The following is a 23,264-nucleotide window of genomic DNA, read 5'->3' as shown; positions in this document are numbered from 1 at the left end:
AATACAAAAAAAAAACATATCAGTTTGTATAAAATTTGAAGGAGCTCTCTGACAAAACTGCACTTTCTATAGCACATGGGTAGAGTGAGACAAATAGAAGCACTTCCATATCTCTCCTGGCACATTAGCTTGATGTAGATGGAGGGGAAGGAGGGGGAATTGTTTCAGGGTATCTAGTTATTGGGATGGAAAGGAATGGGGGGTCTTGTGCTCAAAGAGCCACTTCAAAGAGAAGCAGCAGTAAGGGGAAGGGCTAGCCTGGTGGCCACTGGAGACCTCAGCCCTGTGTGTTATTTCAGTAGAAATGCCTGTCTCGATGCCTGACAGGAAGTGTTACTCCTCTCTCTGTTCGTTTATTTACCTCACTGTTGCACAGTCATACATTATACAGCCAGGGAGCCCATGAATGGATACATAAATCCTGACTGTGTGCACTATAACTCCAGGATAATGGACACGTATTCCTACAAGCCAATAGATGTGTCGACAGAAAAATGCTAGAACTATGTGTTGAGTAGTGACATTTGTTACAATTGTTTGAAATTGCAAATATATATTGAATTTAAATGCTATATATAGAAAAAATAAGGAATTACAGTAATTTATTTTCCATTTCAATCTTTCCCATGTGTTAAATGTCCACTGTGCTGTCTCCCAAACTATCACATTATTTTTCCAGATCCAGCATGCACTATTGTAAAAATAATGCAAGAACATAAAATAAAAAAAACATTTTCATTCAGACATCTGTAGGGGGGAACATTGTTACCCTTTTGATGCACTGCTAAGGAAGTGGGCCTCAAGTAACCTACCCCACAGTCAGACCAGCCCAAGATGCCTTTGTGGTCAGATGAGGCAATGTGAGCGCTTCAGGCTCTAGAGGTCTCCATCCAGCATGCAGCAACATCCACCTATCGGAATTCTTCCCCTCACTGTCTAGTGCAGCGGACAGCGGTATAGGAAGGAGAGGAGAACGTTCAGAGCCACGGAGACAGAGGGAACCTGAGACACGCACGCGTCCCGAACGACACAGAAAGGAAGGGAACTTTGATTTGACGCGTGGCCGATAATGATGAAATTGATGACACGAAAGAGCTGCATTCCTTAGTGAAGGGAATAATTTACATTTCGAGTGTTCCAATATATAATGTCCTTGGATCCCTGCTCATTGTAGATTATATTTAATTGCTCTCTCCTATTTCTGAAATCTTTCTTTATTGTGATTGTACACTTCGTTCACCCGCATGAATTTTAAGGCAGTCTGAGCGCATTGTTTCCAGCTTCGTCGCATGGGATTTCCAGTCGTGTCGGGTGCGGTGATGTCTGCAACATTTCGCTCTTTGTTTCTGGGTAAGTGAGTTCCCATTCATATGAAAATATGTTGTTATTAATAGGAGATGATCAATAACACGATAAAGGATGTAATTGGGGTTATGATTTATACAGAGCCGTTATGTGGGCTATTGTTCACAAAAATGTTACATAGCTGACATCGTGCGTAATTGTATCCAGAATTATATCGAAATTAGAATACAAATAATGTAACATAAGCTGTTCATAATATTTATCTCAAGTTCTTTATGAATAGTCTAGATCAGTTTGACAAATTAGCCATTTTAAAATGTAAAATAAATAGTGAGATGACACTTCATTGTGATAAGTAATTCAATGAAAAATGTGTGTTAAGAAGAAAAAAGTTAACTTCGGGAAAAAAGCCCCTACAATGTGAATTGAAAGCAGATGTTTCTGTGTTATGATCACTGTACAAATGCTGCACTTCAGGCATCCATCCACTAGACTGGTTCTGGAGAAAGACTGTAGTCTGACTGTATTGTATTGTCCATTGAATGTTAATGACAGATTTAACACAACTGCTTCTTAACAGAAAGCACAAAGACAGCGCACGCCACCTATAATCCGAATCACAAACTAATGTGTTGTGTCACCGATTGGCAAAAATAGATATTTCTAATAGATCATGGCAGGTGTTGAGAGTGCCTAGCTGGTGCCCTGAGAGGGACTTCACCACGAGGTGAGGAAGCTGGATATCGCGTGCCGGCGTGTGCCGGGGTCAGAGTTGGTGAGAGTTGAGCAAAGCAAACATGGAATAGGCCTACTCTTGTCTCCTTTGGTTCAATTCCAACAATTCTGTCCGTTGTTGTGATGGTGCATTCCATTAGTATATTTTTTCTGATGACAGTTTATTGGCTGTAGCCTTTTGTGTGTAGCCTAATGTGTTTATCAAACTTAGACCTTTAATATAGTATATCTGTTCTTTGCAATAGCGCATTAAATACATTACCTCTGCCAATATATACTGAACATAAATATAAATGCAACATGTAAAGTGTTGGTCCCATGTTTCATGAGCTGAAATAAAAGATCCCAGAAATTGTCCATATACACACAAATATTATTTCTCTCAAATTGTGTGCACACATTTGTTTGCGTGAAGCTGATAAAACAGCATGATCATTACATAGGTGCACCTTGTGCTGGGGACAATAAAAGCCCACTCTAAAATGTGCAGTTTTGTCAAACAAGACAATGCCACACCCCTACTGATTTATTTAAATGGACTGATTTCCTTATATGAACTGTAACAGTAAAATCTTTGCCATTTTTACATGTTGCGTTTGTATTTTTGTTCAGTATATTTGTATGTTAAATTGGGCCCTAAAGTCTTATTTTGTCCAAATTCAACACATCTTCCATAATTCTTGCAGTAACATCGCATCATAATTTCACTGTGAGGTTTCTATAAATTCAGCAAATACCATAGCTAGAGCTTTACATGTTCTCTATTGTCAAAGTAGCTACACCTGAATGAGGTCTCAGTAGCCTGCTCTGCAATAATAGGCCTATGAGTGAGGCAGACAAGTTATGTGGGTTGTCATTGTGTTCATTTTCCTTAGCCAATAGGCTGGGGATAACTGGGTTGACAGTCTAGACATGCAATCATAGCTCTAGTGAACTGTATTATCAGCTATTAATTTTGTTAGCTGGTGGTGATGATGATTATGGTGATGAAGTTGATGTGATGATGGTGGTGTTGATGATGGTGAATATTGGTGATGGTGGTGATGATGATGGTGGTGGTGGTGGTGATGATGTTTTGGTGGTGGTGGTGGTGGTGATGATGGTGATGTTTTGGTGGTGGTGGTGGTGATGATGTCGAGTACGATGGAATTTGTATTATTTTTTTGTTATTAGCAGATTAGTGTATTGCTAATGTGTAGGTTGGAATTGATAGTCAGATGGCATACATGTAGTGGTGACATACCCCTCTGTGAGGTCTTTCATAATGGCAAACCAGGTTGAAGGACATTTCCCTTATAGTTATGAACAGTATTTATTTAAGACCAACCCAGAGGCTGAGCTAAGAGAGAAGAGCTTATTTTATTATGGAATGATCAATACTAATTAATAGAGCTAATTTCCTTTTAATTTGTCTTTGGCCTTGGAAGTCCAGAGACATCCTTAATTAACTTAATATCTGTGGGAGATGTAATATCCAGTGTTCACATTATAGATAAGTACCACAATTAAACACCACAGAATTCCTTAACTGGCTTTATCAAGGCTTACATCACAAAATGAATGGTGCAGTGGAAGGTCAAATGATATGGTAAAGCCTGTAAAAAAGCTGGAAGTAGAACCAGAGTAACCAAACCAAAGTAGTGGAGCTTAATGATGGATTGCCTGCCTGTCATTCCCTCAGCAATATGTGGTTTTGAATGGAACATGTTAAATGACTGTCCAGGAAGTAAAAACAGATTGTAATTCACTTGACAGAAATGTAATGGGAAAAAGTGAGTAGCCCTTCCGTTGGAGTTATACATTTCCAACCTGCAAACAACCTAATTTCAAATGGAGCTTATCCACTTTGACCGCTATGATATTTAGCAGTCTTGCATCTATGCTGCTCTATGACAATGGCAGAGGGAATTTGTGTTGCATCCTCAAGTTGCATAATCATCGTTCATCTGATCTGTAATGTATGGAGATATATGCTAAGAGTGACTAGGTTTAAAACGGGTTTCTGTTCCCATTCTATATTTAGCGTGTCTCCAGGGGTGGACAAAGCATCTCTCAAATGTGGAGATGACAGGAGCCTCCGGAGCCAGAGGTTTTGAAGTGACATCTCGATGTGTTTGGCCCTGAATCACAATTCCACACATACTAGCCCCCCTATCTCACACAAACACACAGCCATTTTTAAAAAAATCTGATGACCATAGAAAGCATTAAGACTGTAGGTCTAGTTATTGCATATTTTTTATACCTTTATTTGACTAGGCAAGTCAGTTAAGAACAAATTCTTATTTTCAATGACAGCCTAGGAACAGTGGGTTAACTGCCTGTTCAGGGGCAGAACAACAGATTTGTATCTTTTTGGGTTGGGGATTTGAACTTGCAACCTTCTGGTTACTAGTCCAACACTCTAACCACTAGGCTACCCTGTTGCTCTAGTCCATATTCTTAGACTAGGGGCTGTATTCAATCTGTATCACAGAAGTAAAGCGTTACAGCGTGATTGAAATTGAAAGCAATGTTCCCGCATTAGCGGAGACTGCATTCACGTAAACACTCCAAATATTTCAAGCTCTAGATTGCAGAGATACACACAGGATGGAATAACCTTTTAGAAGATGTGAGCACACATGTAATGAGCACCCTAATGAGACTATGTTTGAGCACAAAGGTCTAACTGTCACTACTAGAACTATACACCCATATCACTAACAAACACTGATTTGCTTTTCTAGCAGTTTTTCCTGATGTGTTATGTCTTACTTGATTCCTATGGCCTTTAGATGGCTAATACACTTTTCCTGATTTTCTTCTGAAAGAACCTTGTTTCATTGATTGAAGTGCTTTTAGGGATGTTTTTCTGTGCAGAGCAAGCCTAGGGCCCGATTCAATCAGATCCGCTTTGGCCAACATCAGCATATCAGTTGTTTTGGCAGTGTCAGAGGTGGAACTGCGTTAGAGCTGTCTATAATCCCACAATTCCCATGCAGCCGCATTAGAAGTTCATGCAGCCGCTTTGCAAGTTCAAACACTCGAATTAGACTAAATCACCATATCCAAATGAACATGAAAACATGCATTAGTCTAACATCAATGGCTTGAAATTTTTTATAAATCATTATTTCTAACATCAATAGAGCCTACACTTTGTAGTGCCGTTGTGAACTTCTAACGCAGTAGGGATAATAAGGAAGGGAGTGGTTTGTGACACACGAGCAGCCGTTCCCCAATTTGTCAGCTCATACCTCAGTTACACCTCCAACACCATCAAAACATCAGCTACAGTTCATTCGGAAAGTATTCAGACACCTTAACCTTTTCCATATTTTGTTACTTTACAGCCTTATTCAAAAATGGATTAAATAAAACAATTTCCTCATCAATCTACACACAATACCCCATAATGACTAAGCGAAAATAGGTTTTTAGACATTTTTGCACATTTATTACGAATAAAAACAGAAATTCCTTATTTACATAAGTATTCAGACCCTTTGCTATGAGACTTGAAATTGAGCTCAGGTGCATCCTGTTTCCAATGAACATCCTTGAGATGTTTCTACAACTTGATTGGAGTACATATGTGGTAAATTATATTGATTGGACATATCAGGTCCCACAGTTGACAGTGCATGCTAGAGCAAAAAACAAGCCATGAGGTGGAAGGAATTGGCCGTAGAGCTCCAAGACAGGATTGTGTCGAGGGACAGATCTGGGAAAGGGTACCAAAACATTTCTGCAGCATTGAAGGGCCGTGAGAAAACAGTGGCCTCCATCATTCTTAAATGGAAGAAGTTTGGAATCACCAAACTCGCATTGTGGTGGCAGCATCATGCTGTGGGATGTTTTTCAGCAGCAGCAACTGGGAGACTAGTCAGGATCGAGGGAAAGATGAATGGAACAAAGTACAGAGAGATCCTTGGTGAAAACCTGCTCCAGAGCGTTCAGGACCTCAGACTGGGGTGACAGTTCCCCTTCCAACAGGACAATGACGCTAAGCAGACAGCCAAGACAATGAAGGAATGGTTTTGGCACAAGTCTCTGAATGTCTTAGAGTGGCCCAGCCAGAGCCCGGACTTGAACCCGATCTAACATCTCTGGAGAGACCTGAAAAAAGCTGTGCAGATACGCTCCCCATCCAACCTGACAGAGCTTGAGAGGATCTGCAGAGAAGAATGGTAAAAACTCTTCAAATTCAGGTACTGCCAAGCTTGTAGCGTCATACCCAAGAAGACTCGAGGCTGTAATCGCTGCCAAAGTTGCTTCAACAAAGTACTGACTAACGGGTCTGAATACTTTTGTAAATGTGATATTTAAGAGTTTTATTTTGAAAACATTTGCTAAAATTTCTAAAAACCTGTTTTTGCTTTGGCATTATGGGTTATTGTGTGTAGATTGATTACGGGGAAAAACGATGTAATCCATTTCAGAATAAGTCTCTAATGTAACAAAATGTGGAAAATGTCAAGGGGTCTAAATACTTTCCGAATGCACTGTATGTGGATCCAGCCAATGCTGGATAACGCTGGTTAGCGCTAGATCTGATTGAATCCAGGCCCTAGTTCTGTGTTCTGAATGAGAGTGATTTTAGGTGAAATAGTGCCTGCTTTCTTGCACTCTCTGTGGAATATTTTCAATGTGTGTATTTTTAACTTCGTGGTGACAGGGGGGCAATATTGAGTAGCTTGGATGAATAGCGTGCACAGAGTGAACTGCCTCCTACTCAGTCCCAGATGCTAATATTTGTATATTATTAGTAGTATTGGATAGAAAACACTCTGAAGTTTCTAAAACTGTTTGAATGATGTCTGTGAGTATAACAGAACACATATGGCAGTCGAAAACCTGAGAAAAATCCAACCAGGAATTGGGAAATCTGAGGTTTGTAGTTTTTCAACTCTCCAATATAGAGTGTAAATGGGGTCATATTGCACTTCCTACGGCTTCCACTAGATGTCACCTTTATTTAACCAGGTGGCTAGTTGAGAACAAGTTCTCATTTACAACTGTGACCTGGCCAAGATAAAGCATAGCAGTGTGAACAGACAACACAGAGTTACACATGGAGTAAACAATTAACAAGTCAATAACACAGTAGAAAAAAATATAAAAAAATAAAGAGAGTCTATATACATTGTGTGCAAAAGGCATGAGGAGGTAGGCGAATAATTACAATTTTGCAGATTAACACTGGAGTGATAAATGATCAGATGGTCATGTACAGGTAGAGATACTGGTGTGCAAAAGAGCAGAAAAGTAAATAAATATAAACTGTATGGGGTTGAGGTAGGTAAATTGGGTGGGCTATTTACCGATAGACTATGTACAGCTGCAGTGATCGGTTAGCTGCTCAGATAGCAGATGTTTGAAGTTGGTGAGGGAGATAAAAGTCTCCAACTTCAGCGATTTTCGTTCCAGTCACAGGCAGCAGAGAACTGGAACGAAAGGCGGCCAAATGAGGTATTGGCTTTAGGGATGATCAGTGAGATACACCTGATGGAGCACGTGCTACGGGTGGGTGTTGCCATCGTGACCAGTGAACTGAGATAAGGCGGAGCTTTTACCTAGCATGGACTTGTAGATGACCTGGAGCCAGTGGGTCTGGCGACGAATATGTAGCGAGGGCCAGCCGACTAGAGCATACAGGTCGCAGTGGTGGGTGGTATAAGGTGCTTTAGTAACAAAACGGATGGCACTGTGATAAACTGCATCCAGTTTGCTGAGTCGAGTATTGTTGGGTAGTCAACATTAGTCAGAAATAGCATTATAAATATTCACTTACCTTTGATGATCTTCATCAGAATGCACTCCCAGGAATCGCAGTTGCACAATAAATGTTTGTTTTGTTCGATAATGTCCATCATTTATGTCCATTTATGTCCAAATAACTTCTTTTGTTAGGGCGTTTGGTAAACAAATCCAAAAGCGCGTCCTGGTCCAGCCGAACATCGGACAAAAAGTTCAAAAAGTTATATTACAGGTCGAAGAAACTTGTCAAACTAAGTATAGAATCAATCTTTAGGATGTTTTTATCATAAAAGTTCAATAATGTTCCAACTGGAGAATTCCATTGTCTGTAGAAAAGCAATGGAACGAGAGCTACCTCTCATGTGAAAGCGCATGACTGAGAAAGAGAAACCCCTCAGTCAAACAGCTCCCACCCGACCTCCCTTCACATGAGAAGCCTGAAACAATGTTCTAAAGATGGTTGACATCTAGTGGAAGCCCTAGGAAGTGCAAAAATAACCCGTATCCCACTGTGTATTCGATAGGGGTGAGTTCAAAAACTACAAACCTCAGATTTCCCACTTCTTGTTTTGATTTTTTTCTCAGGTTTTTGCCTGCCATATGAGTTCTGTTATTCTCACAAACATCATTCAAACAATTTTAGAAACTTCAGAGTGTTTTCTATCCAATACTTATAATAATATGCATATATTAGCATCTGGGACTGAGTAGGAGGCAGTTCACTCTGGGCACATTATTCATCCAAAAGTGAAAATGCTGCCCCCTATGCCAAAGACGTTAACAATAATTTTATCTTTAAAATGGTGTAAAATACTTGTATGCTTGAGGAATTTTAATTATGAGATTTTTGTTGTTTTGAATTTGGCGCCCTGCTCTTTTACTGGCTGTTGGCGAGGTGGGATGCTACCATCCCACATATCCAAGAGAGGTTTTAACAGCCAAAATCATCTTCGATACAAGTGAAGGTCATTCTGGCGAGATGAAAATGTAAATTTCAGTATGACAGATTTCCTCTCTTTTTTCTACATCCTTCCTATTTTACCCCCTTGTGTCTGTCACCATCTTATTTGCATCAATACACTACATTGACATTGGACATCAATTTCCCCATTGATCAATGTCTTTTCAAGAGGTCTGTCTCAAAATACAATATGTCTTTGCTTGAAATATTATGTAGCATTGATGTGGGCCACAAACATCTGGACAGAACTGGGTGTGTGTTGTTTTCTGATCTATAAATCTCAGCCGCTTTTCAACCTTCACTGACAAAATTACTTCCAGATTATTTTGGAACACATGAACAGGAACTGCCTATTTCCCTGTACGGCTAACTTTTGACAGATGCTCTGGAGAGGCTCAGATTCACGTTAACTCAAGCCACATGTATAGTACAGTAGGCTACGTTCATTCTGGTACACCAAGCTCTTCTTTCTATGATATCTACCAAGCATTGCAAACCTTCCATTTTAGGTTCATAAAAGGGGTTCAAACAACAGAGTACCCTACAGATTTCTTTCATCTCTGCCACCATGGTCATTTACAAGCAAAAGTGAGGATTTCTGCATTATTTGTTGGGGTAAATAACCATGAAAGTCAATAGAGCGGGGACCATTATTGCTTCTGATCAGGAAAACTTTGCCGCTAGTGAACATAAACAGTTTGATGAGGGTCTCTTTGATTGTTTTATAAGGACGCAGAGATCTGAGGGTGAACAAATGACAAGACAAATACTGATGTTTTTGCCCCATACTACGAAGGGCATGGTCCTAATTTACTCTTTCTGCAAATGCCAGATTTTCACCCAAAGCGACCAATCCACCATTCATTCTGATTTTAACGATAACCCTCCGATGTCCAGAGATGAACCCATCTTTCCCAGTATAATGCCATTTTGCTATTTCCTTTTGGAATACATCCCTCCATTTTACTATGATGTCTTACGGGGGTCTGGAAACTCCCTATTTGTAACATTTCTACCAATATTGCCCTAAAAATAAATACTTTACCCAAAAGTATAATGATATTTCCCATTGACTGATCATGGTTTTTCCGATCCCCTGGTATGATATTGTTGCACATAAATGATTGGCACTGTTGGACTTCAACCACATATTTCAATGGATAGCTACTGCCAAGTGAATAGAGACTTATCAAAATCAACACATCTTCTGAATACCATTTAAAAGAAATCCATTATCATCATTCATTGTTAGGATGCTATCATTCCAAGCTCACAGCTCTGTTTTGCTTCTCTCAAACATGCTCTACCTAACTGAAAACTGGCAGCCCAAAATAAGTGTGGCACGCTTGTCTACTCATAGCAAAACATGCTTTTGATCTGTGTTCTCTCTTTGGAAACCAGGTATTTCTGTTTTCAGAGAGGCTGAGGGATCCGTTATTGGTACAGAAAAATAAATAGTTTCTGTCGCAAAGGTCTTTCATTTTCAAGCAGCTTAGCATGCTGCTTACATCAACGACACGAGAAGAATAACAAGTGCCTTACAATGTATTTTATATGCGATTTTCCTCCATTGAAAAGAATGGGATTGTCATTCTGTACGTTAGTTCCATGGCTGAAATTGGCCAAACCTTATTTTCCTCCGAGGCTGTAGTGTGCGATTCCTCTGTGTCAAACGCTCTAGCCCACTGTCATCTGGACCACCCATTAGCTAGAGCTGAGGTGTTGACATTGCAAGTCTGCGATTATGAATTGTGATTTGACTGTTTTATGCGATTAGTCAAATGTGCATGCCCTCAAATAAAATGCAAGGAATTGTTGATTTCTCCCCAAAAAATTGCAATCACAGAATCGCAGAATCCTGGAGGGACTAATTGATTATTATGTCCAAATAGAGGCTTTGATATTCAAAAGGCATGATGTGACTGAAGATCTGAATAATTTGGGAATATTGCTCTCAGAGGAATAGGTTCTCACTATAAAGCACTCTGTGACAGTGACCATCAACTAGATTCAGCCGCGGGCCAATTTTTTCTGGAGCGGATGTTCGGAGGGGGCGGAACATTTTTACAATCAGTGGCGTCCCGTAATTCAGCCCCACATATTTATCTAAAAAAAAGCTAAATAAAAATATTGTTTTTTATTTTTGTGAGGGGTTGCCTGTTTTCCATGTTATTTTGGCGATAATACGTGTCACATATCAGTTTGCAAACAATGTAAAAAAAAAATAATAATAATAATTGAGTAATAAATAATTGAATGATAAATAAAACTGCATACAAACATGGTCTTTTTTTTGCTTTCTTGAGTAAGGCAGCTCCAAAATGCAGGTCTTTCAGCCTAGCTCATTGCTTTCTATGGTGGTGGGGCAGCCAGTGGAAAATACGGAGCGTAGGGGTTGGTAATATTCTTGTTACGCCCTGACCATAGAGAGCCTTTGTTTTTCTATGGTATAGTAGGTCAGGGCATGACTGGGGGGTTTTCTTGTTATTATTTTCTATGTGTGGTTCTAGTTTAGTTTTTCTATGTTGGTGTTTGGTATGATTCCCAATTAGAGGCAGCTGGCTATCGTTTGGGGATCATATTTAAGTAGCATTTTTTCCACCTGTGTTTTATGGGATATTGTTTTAAGTTAGTGTATGTTACACCTATTTGTTACGGTTCGTTGTTTGTTTTATTCTTTCTTTGTTGTTTTGTGCGTTTCTAATAAATAATATGTGGAAACCATATTGCGCTGCAGCTTGGTCCGATAATTATTCCAGCGAACGTGACAATTCTCTAGTTGCGCTGTGATTGGCTCAGTGTTCTTTCACTCATGGGGACACTACGTCACTGCCAAATCTAAGGGTAGAGCTAAAAAAATTCAAGCTCCTTGGGTGTGCCATAGAGCTACATTAGAAGTGCCAATCCAAGAAGGTTCAAGGTCATTGGCCACAGATAAAATGACATCAAATCACCTTATATCTACAGTAGCTTTGATCATACTTTCAAAATCTTAGCTAGCAGTCATCATAATGAATCAAGTCGACAATCTACTGGCAAATCCTTTTTGATCCTTGTCATATGAAGAGAAATAATGAAGAGAAATTACAGATGAAACATATCGGTGCTCATCGGCCATTGGACAAAAACATTACATTACAATCAGTGGCTAACTGCAAGCATTGCAAAGCAATCACTAGACTGCTATTCCGTAGAGTTGGTGTGTGGTCCCAATTCTGGGTTTAAGGGTCTCTCTTTCCAATCTTAGAATGATAAACATTCAACATTGGCCATGCTGTCAACCCAGCATGATTTTTGCCACGTTTAAATCAACTGTTAACTCGGAACTGGGAAATCTGACTTCAATGAGCTCAAGTCAACTGAGAACTCTGGGAAAAACAAGCTCCTACTGGAATAATGGTCATCCAACTCGGAATTGTAAGTTGGGAACTCGGGCCTATTTCTAGGGCTACGATCTGAAGATCACGGATGTTATCATGATTCAACCTTGTTTTTTTCCAAGTTCCCAGTTGTCTTGAAAGCATCATCAATCCAGAGAATGTCAGACTTTGATGACAACGTTTGATGACAAAATTTGCCCACGAAGGACTGCCGCACCATCTTCCTGTTCAAGTGAACACAGCACAACAAGGTGAGTCCAAAAATGTCTTGTACGCTGCTGCATATATTATGTAAAATGCCAGGGAGTATGTAAACTGTAGCTACTGTAAGAATGTACGAAGTGTATGTTGTGTAGTTTCTATTAGTTTCTATTAGTTGCCTCACCCTAATCATTTGGTCTATTTTTCCCCTGTTAATTTCACCTACTGTTCTGACTTTGTGATACACATGTAGCCTATAACCTGTTTTAGAAAAATGTAATCATCGAATATTGTAAGAGCGTTCATTGTTTGCTTATATGCCCCCTTTATTTACCCTATGGTTCGGACTGGGTGTACAGGGAGAATACTAAGAACAGCCCATGTTCTGGATTCTGTCGCTGTACATTTCAAAAGTGCTGAACAAATAGTTATATTGACTAGGTCCGTCCTAGCTCGCTCATTAATGTCTTAATCAAAATTAAGGATTGCCTCTTTACTTCTTGTCGTCCCCTTATGCCCTAGTTTGTACATCTCAATTGTCAGTAGAATCCACATTTGTTTAAGCAAGTGAGCCATATCAGCTATGTTTTTTTAAAGGCAGTAAATGAGGCTGAATGAACTATTTTGCTTCCAGACAAGGCTTCGAATATAGCCAGGTGTAGCAGTAAGGTGTTGGGACTGCTGTTGGGACATCTTTATGAAGGCCCTAGCAGTTTGTGGGCACAATTTGTCACCGTTACAGTGCAATTAATCTATTGTTTAGTGTTGTGTTGTGCAGTGGCTTTGCTGGCATGCATCCCCCACATTTTTTGTTTGTTTGCCCCACCAAGATTTACATGCTAAAATCGCTACCCGATTACAATAATTTGTAGACCGCAAATTGACCGCAAGCAGCCCAAACAGATATATTTATATACCCTATATATACCCTATATTTCACTAAAACATAATAATTTCAAACCTTGCTTACATGTGTATATGATCACGTCTCTCTACTATGCATGGAAATCACAGGTCGGTGGAACCTTAATTGGGGAGAACGGGCTCATGGTAATGAGTGTAGCAAAATTAGAGGAACGTTATCAAATACATCAAACACATGATTTCCAGGTGTTTGTTGCCATTCCATTTGCTCCATTCCGGCCAATATTATGAGCCGTTCACCCCTCAGCAGCCTTTATTGGTGGAAATACTTGGGAACAGATTTCCCCAATTAAAATCCATTGGAGCTGATTTCCTGGTATTTTACAGGTTTTTATGTCCAACATTGAAAATGCAAGAAAAAAAAACAGATGTTTTCTTTCTCTTTTTTTTACTAAGAAAACTTGGGGATTCTTCACACATTCAAGCAGGAGAATCTCTGAACATGCTTCCCTCGCACCAGGACAGCAACGTTAATTCACTAAGGATTGACTTCTTCTCCCTCGTATGACATTAAGCAGTAAATTAATTATTGAAATTGAATTCAGATTTTTTTTAATCAACCAATGATGCAAAAGCATGTTTCACAAGGCAATGACATCCCTGTTGTTTTTTCTCCCTCTCTTTCTTGTGGAATGAGAGCCAACTGAGAGAACAGGGGGAATGTTCCACGTCTGACTATTTAGACGCCTGCTGTTCCTTTCAATTTGAAATAGTCTATTAGCTCTGCTAGCAGGCCACTCCATTAGGTGTTCTGAACCCACGTGCTCCATTGTCTCACTCCATTTCCCTCTTGCTGCTCTCCCCCAAGCGTTAGCGCCAGTAATCAGCAGAGGCATCCTTTTCTTCTTGCATTCATCTTCACCCCCCATTGTCATCACCACTCCATCCGGAAAAGACCCAAAGATGGATGGTGTTTGCAGGGGGGAATTTGGTGGCCATTGATAAGTGCATTTAAAAGTAGGAAGAAGGAATGGTTAACCTGCAGGTAGCAATAACAGCTTGAGGACCATCTGTCTTCCCTGTTTGATATGGAGGGGTTTTAAAATCCGAAGCTTGTTCGTGGTTCAACACTTTTCTTTCATGTCTGTCATAAATTGACCATTACACAACATCCTGTACTTCAGATACATGTAGGTTGCAATTATTTTATTAGAACCATGAAAAAGGCTTTATATGATAAACGCGTACTGTAAACTGATGCTGATATTTTTTAAACTAAGGATGAATGCATTGGTCATCATGACTGCAGATCTTTTATTGCTATTCAGTGCGAGTAACTGTAGAATGCCATATTTAGGTCCCACTGTAGTGGCTTGCTGTTATCTTGTACTAGAGGCATCATGATGGATGGTTTAATTATCGAGACACAATGCCAGGCATTTATCTGGCTGTTCATTCCACAGCAAAAACATTGTAAACTGGATATCGCTGATCAAACGCTAGGCTTCCTGCAATTAAGTGTTTAATGCTGCTGATTACGCTAGCCTGCAATGTGTCACACTAACGGTGGCTCAACCTTTAAACGCTACGAGGCGAGATGCACTCAATGGAAGAAGTTAATGTTTGCTTAGGAGATTAAGTCACATTTAGGTGCTTAGACCAGGGGTGTCAAACTCATTTTGCCCCTGGGGGCTGCATTCGGTCTTCAACGAGGTTTGGAGGGCCGCACTTAAAATTGGTTATATTTCCTCCCTGTAAATGTTTTTGAAAAATACTCCTTATCCATTGTTTTTGAAAAATGCGATGCTCCCTGACTGTCTAGCTTTCATTTTGGTGGTTATTAGCGAGCAGGACACAATCAACAAACTGTATGAATGTAGAACCATTATCATTACTACCAGTGGTGGAAAAAGTACCCAATTGTCAAACTTGAGTAAAAGTAAAGATACCTTAATAGAAAATGACTCAAGTAAAAGTGACTCACCCAGTAAAATACCACTTGAGTAAAATTCTAAATATATTTGGTTTTAAATATACTTAAGTATCAAAAGTAAAAGTATAGTAATTTCAAATTCCTTATATTTAGCAAACCAGATGGCACCATTTTCTTGTTTTTTAAATGTATTTACAGATAGCCAGGGGTACACTTCAACACTCAGACATCATTACACATTAAGCATGTGTGTTTAGTGAGTCTGCCAGATCAGAGGCAGTAGGGATGACCAGGGATGTTCTCTTGATTCGTGTGTGATTTAGACAATGTTCCTGTCCTGCTAAGTACTTTTGGGTGTCAGGGAAAATATATGGAGTAAAAAGTTTAGACTTTTCTTGAGGAATGTAATGAATTAAAAGTATAAGTTGTTAAAAAGTACAGTAGTAAATTAAAGTACAGATACCCCCCAAAAAAACTTAAGTATTTTATTTAAGTACTTTACACAACTGATTACTACACAGTTTCAATTTGGTTTGGTTCATTTTAAAGTATATTTAACATACTTTAATATGACCCCTCCCCAGCCCCCCAAAAATATATAGAGAGATGTTGTTTTATGTATGTTTGGCACCCCTGGCTTAGACCATGGTGAGTGTACAGTAGATTGCTGAAAAGTAAGAACATTCTCCTCTTCCTGTGAAACTGTTCCAGAACAGATGGCATCATCACCTTTGTTTTTACGAGTCGTTAGACCTGACTAGATGATGAAATGGAGCCTTTCCACTATACTGCCCATGCAGATGTGTAGCTCTATGGTTTGATGTTATCCACCAAGTCGCAGAGTGCCGTGCAGAAATAGCAATGTAAAATACAACCCAAACACACACAAGCATTAGATTTTCACAGTACAAGGCTTTTAATATTGCCTTTCCAAAGTGGGCACATTGTGTTTTCCCTTGACTGAGGTGGCAGAAGCACCACCCCTGTGTTCTGATAAAAGTGTAGTGTGGGGTTGTTATTCTGCATGCCTGAAATACACATATTCTCTCTCTCTCTCTCTCTCTCTCTCTCTCTCTCTCTTTCTTTCTCTCTCTCTCTCTAAAACACACACAACTCCTGTGTCTGAGGAGGCTTCCAGTACCCTGGGGAGTGGCAAATTAATGCCATATACTTCCCTGTTCCCGGATGGTCTAAGCTCCTAGTTACATTTCCTGCAGATGCTACCATTTTCACTCCATTGTTTAGTCATCTTCTGCTTCTCCTGTGTCTCTCCTGGATTCTTTACGTTGGTCCTCATGCAGCCTGGCAGGCTAACTGTAGTTCACTACGCCACCAGAGAAGACACGGCTTAGGACTGTGTTTAAAGTGCTTGTCATGGTTTTGTGGTTTTGTCAAAACTGTCACATTTCAATGTATTCCATAGTGGTGCTGAACAGTCTGCTTGTGAATGAGATGTTTCTTTTCAAATATTTGTTAAGTTTTTGGAGCAAAGGTTCAGTTGGGAGCAAATAGAACATGACGGGCACGGCTTGTCTTCTTGATATTCAATGTGAGGTTATTAACAGCACACATCACTTTATTGTCTGTGTCATTTCAGAAAGGGAAATCTGGAGTGTTAACATTTGGCATGATTTGCAGTCTGAGGTCCCGAGTTGTTGTGGAGGAGGAATAGCAACGTTTGCAAAATCAAGCTCCTAAAATAATTAAAGTTGGCAATGATGACTGTGTATTCTAGAGTAGTCCAAGCTCAAAACGTACAGTGATGGGAAGTACTGTACCATCAACTGTGTGCTATGTTATAAAAAAATGGCATGGGGTTAGAGTATAGAATAAGAATATAGAGTATAGAATAAGAACATATTATTTAATGGATGGTCTATCCCTTGTTTGTGAGGAGAGAATAAGGGCATGCCTCATCTCCTTGGTTACTGGACCCAATTTAAAAAATGTAGAAGAGAAAATGTAGAAGAGAAAATGCTATTTACTCTATGAACCTTTCCTCTTGGATGCACTCTTGACATTGAACAATGTGGAAGAGCCGACTCGTCACTAGCCCCTTTGCTAATGAGGCAATTAAGTCTATCCTGCCGTGTTGGAGCACTGGGCTGAGTGTAGGGCCGAGAAATCATCTGCAGTCTCAGCAATCAGCAAGTGTCTCTTCCCCCCTGGCTGCAAACAGAAGGCACAAGCAGGCTGTCTGGTGGGATTCACTCCCCCTCCATCCCCTCTCCCATCCTTCCTTCTCCTGTGGCACTCCCTTGTCAATGTGACCCTCGCTCATGTCTTCAGATCACCAGCAGGGCCAGGCCGTATTGAAGCGTTGTCCAACTAGTGGCCTCATAGAATCACGTTATCCATGATTGATGCTTGTGCGCTTCCTGTTTGGCGATGGGATGTGAAACAGTACATGGTCTTATAGTGTTGCTTCAAAGTGTTCCCTGTATGACTACTACCTTTGACTGCTGTGTTTCAGTGAACCTGACCTGAGTATAACACGGTGCAGCAGCAGCGTTTTCCTGTTCGGTCACCCCGGGCCGTTAGTGGAGTATTTACCATGTTTCCTTTAGTCCATGAGTTATTCATGCTACCAAAAGCTCCTGCTCAGGGAGGGGACGTTAGGCTGCAGCAGTGTGGATGGAGGGATCCTACTGCAGCTGGAGGTAGTGTGGTGCGTGGGTGCTTGTTTCGCCTTTTCCTCCCTCTTCCATGACGCTCATAAGTAAAACAAGGCCCATCTCTCCTTCACCTGGTCACTCGTTACTAGAGAATCCTGTGTGTTAGTGTGTATGTTTATGTGTGTGTGTTAGTGTGTGTGTGCATCATGTGTTTCTTTAGATTGCATCTTCCTATTGTGTAATGGGGATGTTTATTAAAGCATGGAAATTCATTCACCTCAAGGCTGTTTTGCTTATTACAGGCTAATGTTGATTGTTTAAATTGCACTGATACTACGCATTTCTCCTTATGCCCTTTTAAATTGTAGTGACAACAGTTAGTATGCTTTTTCCTCCAAACCTCTATAGCTTCTCGCTGCTGTGTCATGTACAGAATTAGAGCCTAAGTTAATGTGTTTAAAGGCGGTGATAACGGCAAGGCTTACCGCTGTTCATTAAGGGATTACGGGACATCGTTTTCTGTCTTCAAATAGCTGGTTTAACCGTCAGATTACTTTCTTCTTCTCTGGTAATGAATTGCTGGTGTTTCCTGACAGACGGCATGAAAGAGAACGCCTCACTCTGCGGAGAAGGAAGGCGGCTACGCTTTAGCGCTGGAAAGGTATATTGCAACGCACAGTGCAGAGAGAGACAGGAGATGTCCGAAGTCTCCTCTTTCACGGCCAATTATCTAGTGATTGATCAGAAACATTTGACAAGCGATCCATGTGTGATTTGTAATGAGAGCGTTTGTGTGGGCATACAGGCATGTGCTCATGCATATAATAAAGCAATTGTACATGAGAGAGCGTGCTAAACTGCTTTTTTAGCACGGCTGTGCTGTGGTCATAGGTACGAGCTGGACCCGAATACCGTAGATCAACACAGCCATGCTAAAAAAGTTGTTTTGCCAACCTCGTGTACAATTGCTTTTTTTTTACAAAGCGTTACCAATTAAATAATATTATTTTGATCAATGCATTCATAGGCTACTATTTCATCCCTCAAAGAAAAGGCCTAGCCCGACACAGCTATGTTTGCTAGCCAAGCCAGCTGGACATTCATTCTATCGTTTAGGTTGCCAGAGACGCAACCCAGTTGTTAAGTCTTTTTGTTCTGTATCTATGTACAGATGAAACCCAGTCGTTAGTTCTAAATGTACCGTTACCATGCTGGCTGGCAACATTCTTATCCCTTGCTTGCTATCTAGCCAACTACAGCTAACACAGTCACGTCAAACCTTGCAGCTAGAATAACAGCAAAATAGCTGCATTTCTCCATTTTTGTTTCACCTGACATTTCTTTGTATATATCCATAGAAATTATGCTAGTTCATCATTTCTACTGGCTGAGAAAATAAGGCCTTCTCGTCCTGACAGGTTCATTCTCAATAGGACAGTTAAAATCTAATTTCAATATTGAAACATTGTTGCAAATGTCAAGAGCCAGACAGCAACGTTTGTACAAACCCCCGTTGTTGCAAACCAAATGTTACGCTAGAAGTAAGGAGAAATAATGTCTTGATGCTTTTTACAGTGGAGATCAAGTTAATGAATTGGCTGGCTGAGCTGATGGGACACTGGATGCACAGGGATTTCACAGATGGAATAGAAAACGAGATGCCCATTTTTGCATCATAGGCTTACCCATGTTATATCATGATGCTTGTTTTGACCAAACCGTTGTAGAGAGTACATGTATGTACATGTATAAAACAACATGTCAGTTGATTCCGTTTTGCAGAGAAAAGTCTATCAAGTATATCAAGTAGCAGTCCCTTTGTATAGGATTTCCACATCCTCTCCAGTTTTGAGAACAAAACAACAAAGGGTGACATATCGTTTGTCAAGCTCCATCTGCAGATTACATGAGCGGATCAATAGCCAGAGATCACCCCTGCGAGCGATTGACGCCTGTGAGGCAGCTGGATTGGGGGGTTTCAGTTACAAGTCACCTGGAGGGCAAACTGACAAGACCTTAGAAAAGTGCCTTGTGAGCAATGGCCGACCGTGTCTGCTCTATCATTGGCTGAACGGAGGGACACCAGATCCAGCAGGGGACGTGCTTGACAGCACAGCAGCATGCTGAAGGATAAATACTTCCCTGCCTTGCAGACGTACTCCTTTCCTCCAAATGCACTGCTTACAGGACCTTTATAAAGACATTAGACTGGAGAAATGACTCCTTATTCAATATTCAACCCACATAGCATAGCAGGATGAAACAGTGGTCTCTTACTTCTCTTGTTAGAGGACATGTATTGAGTGTGCACCCTGAGGACGCACATCCCAATGTACAGTAATGCTGTTGGATGTTGCAGGCAGTGGCACTCTGCTTATGGATGGAGCTGCGCTGTATTTGGTGTTTCAGGAGGCTAGCTAACGAGTGCCTACCATTAGCCCATGGTAACTGCGCTGGTGAAGATGGATTGTCTTGGGAATGCTTTTTCTGAAGGCATGTCAATAGCTCCGTTATACCCCAGTGCATTCAAGTGCTTTGGGGAGCCTATTCATCAACTGACTGGTTAGCCCCATTTTTGTATTTTTTGTTGTTGTCTGGTCTCAGTTGCCTCTGAGGGGAAACCATTCAGTATGAGGGTGCATCAGTGCTTAACAAAGAGGGTTTATTCTAGCACTGTACTGACTAGGTATCCCCCTTTCTATTCCTTTACTACCAGTATGACCCAGTTACCTCACCAGTATGTCGCTCTCCTCCTATCTCCCCTCGTCTCCTTAGACCATCCTCCCATCAAGCGAATCATCTCCTCCAGGCAGTTCACCCGTCCTGTCCTGGGGGGCAGACATTTGGATGTATCACGCCATGCATTATCATTTGAATGCATTAGCATGCCTGGCCAATGGCGAGGCCACATAGGTTTTGAAAACCACCATTATCTCACCTTTAGATTTTTCAGCTGCACCGTATTGAGATCTGTTAAGGTAATACAGTATATTTACCGTACATTTGTTTTTGTTTTCATCACTGATGTATTAGAATTGGATTTGGAAGAAATAAGCAATAATGCATTTTTATAAATCCCAAATGTCTGTTTTGTGTTATAGTCTCCCTGTGTGTCTTTTGAATGGAACTGAAGCATGAATGATGTTTCACTTAGCTGACCCTATCAGACCATTAATCCTAATGTTTAGAGTGTAGCCACCACATACTCTCAGCCTCGGCTTGACTACAACTAATCATAGCCAGTAACGCTGTGTATAGTACAGCAACAAAACACTACAAGTGCAGAGCCATAGTCCACCAGTTTATATGACACTGTTGTTTTGTTTAACGTCTCACCCCTCCCTCATCTCTGAGTAATGGAATGGGCTTTGTACGAGTGGAGCATCATGGAAACATAGCCTGCAAAAATGTACAGGTAGATTATCATGAACATGTAGCCTGCAAGGATGTATGGATGGAACATCATGGACATGTAGCCTGCAAGGATGTATGAATGGAACATCATGGACATGTAACCTGCAAGGATGTATGGGTGGAGCATCATGGACATGTAACCTGCAAGGATGTATGGATGGAACATCATGGACATGTAGCCTGCAAGGATGTATGGGTGGAGCATCATGGACATGTAACCTGCAAGGATGTATGGGTGGAGCATCATGGACATGTAGCCTGCAAGGATGTATGAATGGAACATCATGGACATGTAACCTGCAAGGATGTATGGGTGGAGCATCATGGACATGTAACCTGCAAGGATGTATGGATGGAACATCATGGACATGTAGCCTGCAAGGATGTATGGATGGAACATCATGGACATGTAGCCTGCAAGGATGTATGGATGGAACATCATGGACATGTAGCCTGCAAGGATGTATGGATGGAACATTATGGACATGTAGCCTGCAAGGATGTATGGATGGAACATCATGGACATGTAGCCTGCAAGGATGTATGGGTGGAGCATCATGGACATGTAGCCTGCAAGGATGTATGGATGGAACATCATGGACATGTAGCCTGCAAGGATATATGGATGGAACATCATGGACATGTAGCCTGCAAGGATGTATGGATGGAGCATCATGGACACAGAGCCACTGCAGCAATGTGATGGTTATGGGACAGGCTGTGTAAGGGTGCAGCATCATAGGGCTTTTGAGTGGCGCAGCAGTCTAAGGCATTGCATATCAGTGCTAGAGGCGTCACTACAGACCCTGGTTCGATTCCAGGCTGTATCACAACCAGCTGTGATTGGGAGACCCATAGGGCTGTGCACAATTGGCCCAGCATTGTCTGGGTTTGACTGGGGTAGGCCGTCATTGTAAATCATATTTTTTTTCTTAACCTAGTTAAATAAAGGTTCGAGAAAATGTAAAAAATCATGAACATATAGCCACTGCAGGGTGTGATGGATGACCACTCAGCCATGTGCATTCTGCTCAACAGAGGCAGCCTATTTTTCTCTGCTCTGAAGTGGGGTTGGGTGCAGGGTGGAAGTGGAAGTGGGGTTGAGTTGGGTTGGCTGCAGGAACATATTGGAGGCTATTGCTTGGTAAAGGAATTCACTGTAGGTAGACACTAGGGGACAGAGTAGGAGAGCTATAAGAAGAGAGAGAGAACCATTGAAAGAAAGATAGAGAGACAGAAGGAGAAAGTCTGGGACAGTAAGCAAGGTGGAGAGGCAGAAACAGCACTTGAGAAGGGAGAGAGAAAAAAAGAGTGGGAGGGAGGGAGAGAAAGAGAGGAAGATGGAGGGAGAGAAAGAGAAGGAGAGGGAGAGACAGGCAGGATCTGTCATTGATCTTGTGGCATTAGCCAGGGCCATGGTCATAATGAGGCCTGTGCTGTGATCTCTGCTGTGTATGTGTGTTTGTCTGTGTGTGTGCATGCCTGACCATGGTGGAGGGAGGCAGCACGAATCGTACATCATGTCCCCTCCTAGCCTACGGTTCCCTCAGAGGGGTGCGGCGCAGTCACGGTGACATTGGGCTCATTTTTGAGTACATTTTCGAGTACACAACAAACTCTGCACCCCACCCACGCTTGGCTCCAGCACCATCAGAACCATCAGTCTCAGTGGGTCTGGTTCTCAGTCTCTTCTTTGTGGCTGTATGTCTACCATGACAGATTGCTAATCAGAGATGGTGTGAGGAACACCGCTTCAGGTGGGCTGTCCACCGTTTAGACACCGCTTCAGGTGGCCTGTCCACCGTTTAGACACCGCCTCAGGTGGGCTGTCCACCGTCTAGACACCGCTTCAGGTGGGCTGTCCACCGTTTAGACACCGCTTCAGGTGGGCTGTCCACCGTTTAGACACCGCTTCCGGTGGCCTGTCCACCGTTTAGACACCGCTTCAGGTGGGCTGTCCACCGTTTAGACACCGCTTCAGGTGGCCTGTCCACCGTTTAGACACCGCTTCAGGTGGACTGTCCACTGTTTAGACACCGCTTCAGGTGGGCTGTCCACTGTTTAGACACCGCTTCAGGTGGGCTGTCCACTGTTTAGACACCGCTTCAGGTGGA

General features: G+C 41.4%; 1 protein-coding gene across 1 annotated transcript in view; it reads left to right on the top strand.

The window, feature by feature from the left end:
- The first annotated feature begins 823 nt into the window (after positions 1 to 823).
- The window catches only part of LOC112267179 (CXADR-like membrane protein), an 83,399-nt gene continuing 60,958 nt past the window's right edge, over positions 824 to 23,264 (top strand). Inside the window, exon 1 of the mRNA XM_042297502.1 lies at positions 824 to 1,350. Within this exon, the coding sequence (XP_042153436.1) occupies positions 1,290 to 1,350 (61 nt within the window). The 5' untranslated portion in view covers positions 824 to 1,289. The remainder of the gene's footprint in view (positions 1,351 to 23,264) is intronic.

The sequence above is a fragment of the Oncorhynchus tshawytscha genome, linkage group LG14 (genome assembly GCF_018296145.1).
Source record: "Oncorhynchus tshawytscha isolate Ot180627B linkage group LG14, Otsh_v2.0, whole genome shotgun sequence".
NCBI classification, from domain to species: Eukaryota; Metazoa; Chordata; class Actinopteri; order Salmoniformes; family Salmonidae; genus Oncorhynchus; species Oncorhynchus tshawytscha.
This window is presented reverse-complemented; position numbering and strand designations above follow the sequence as displayed.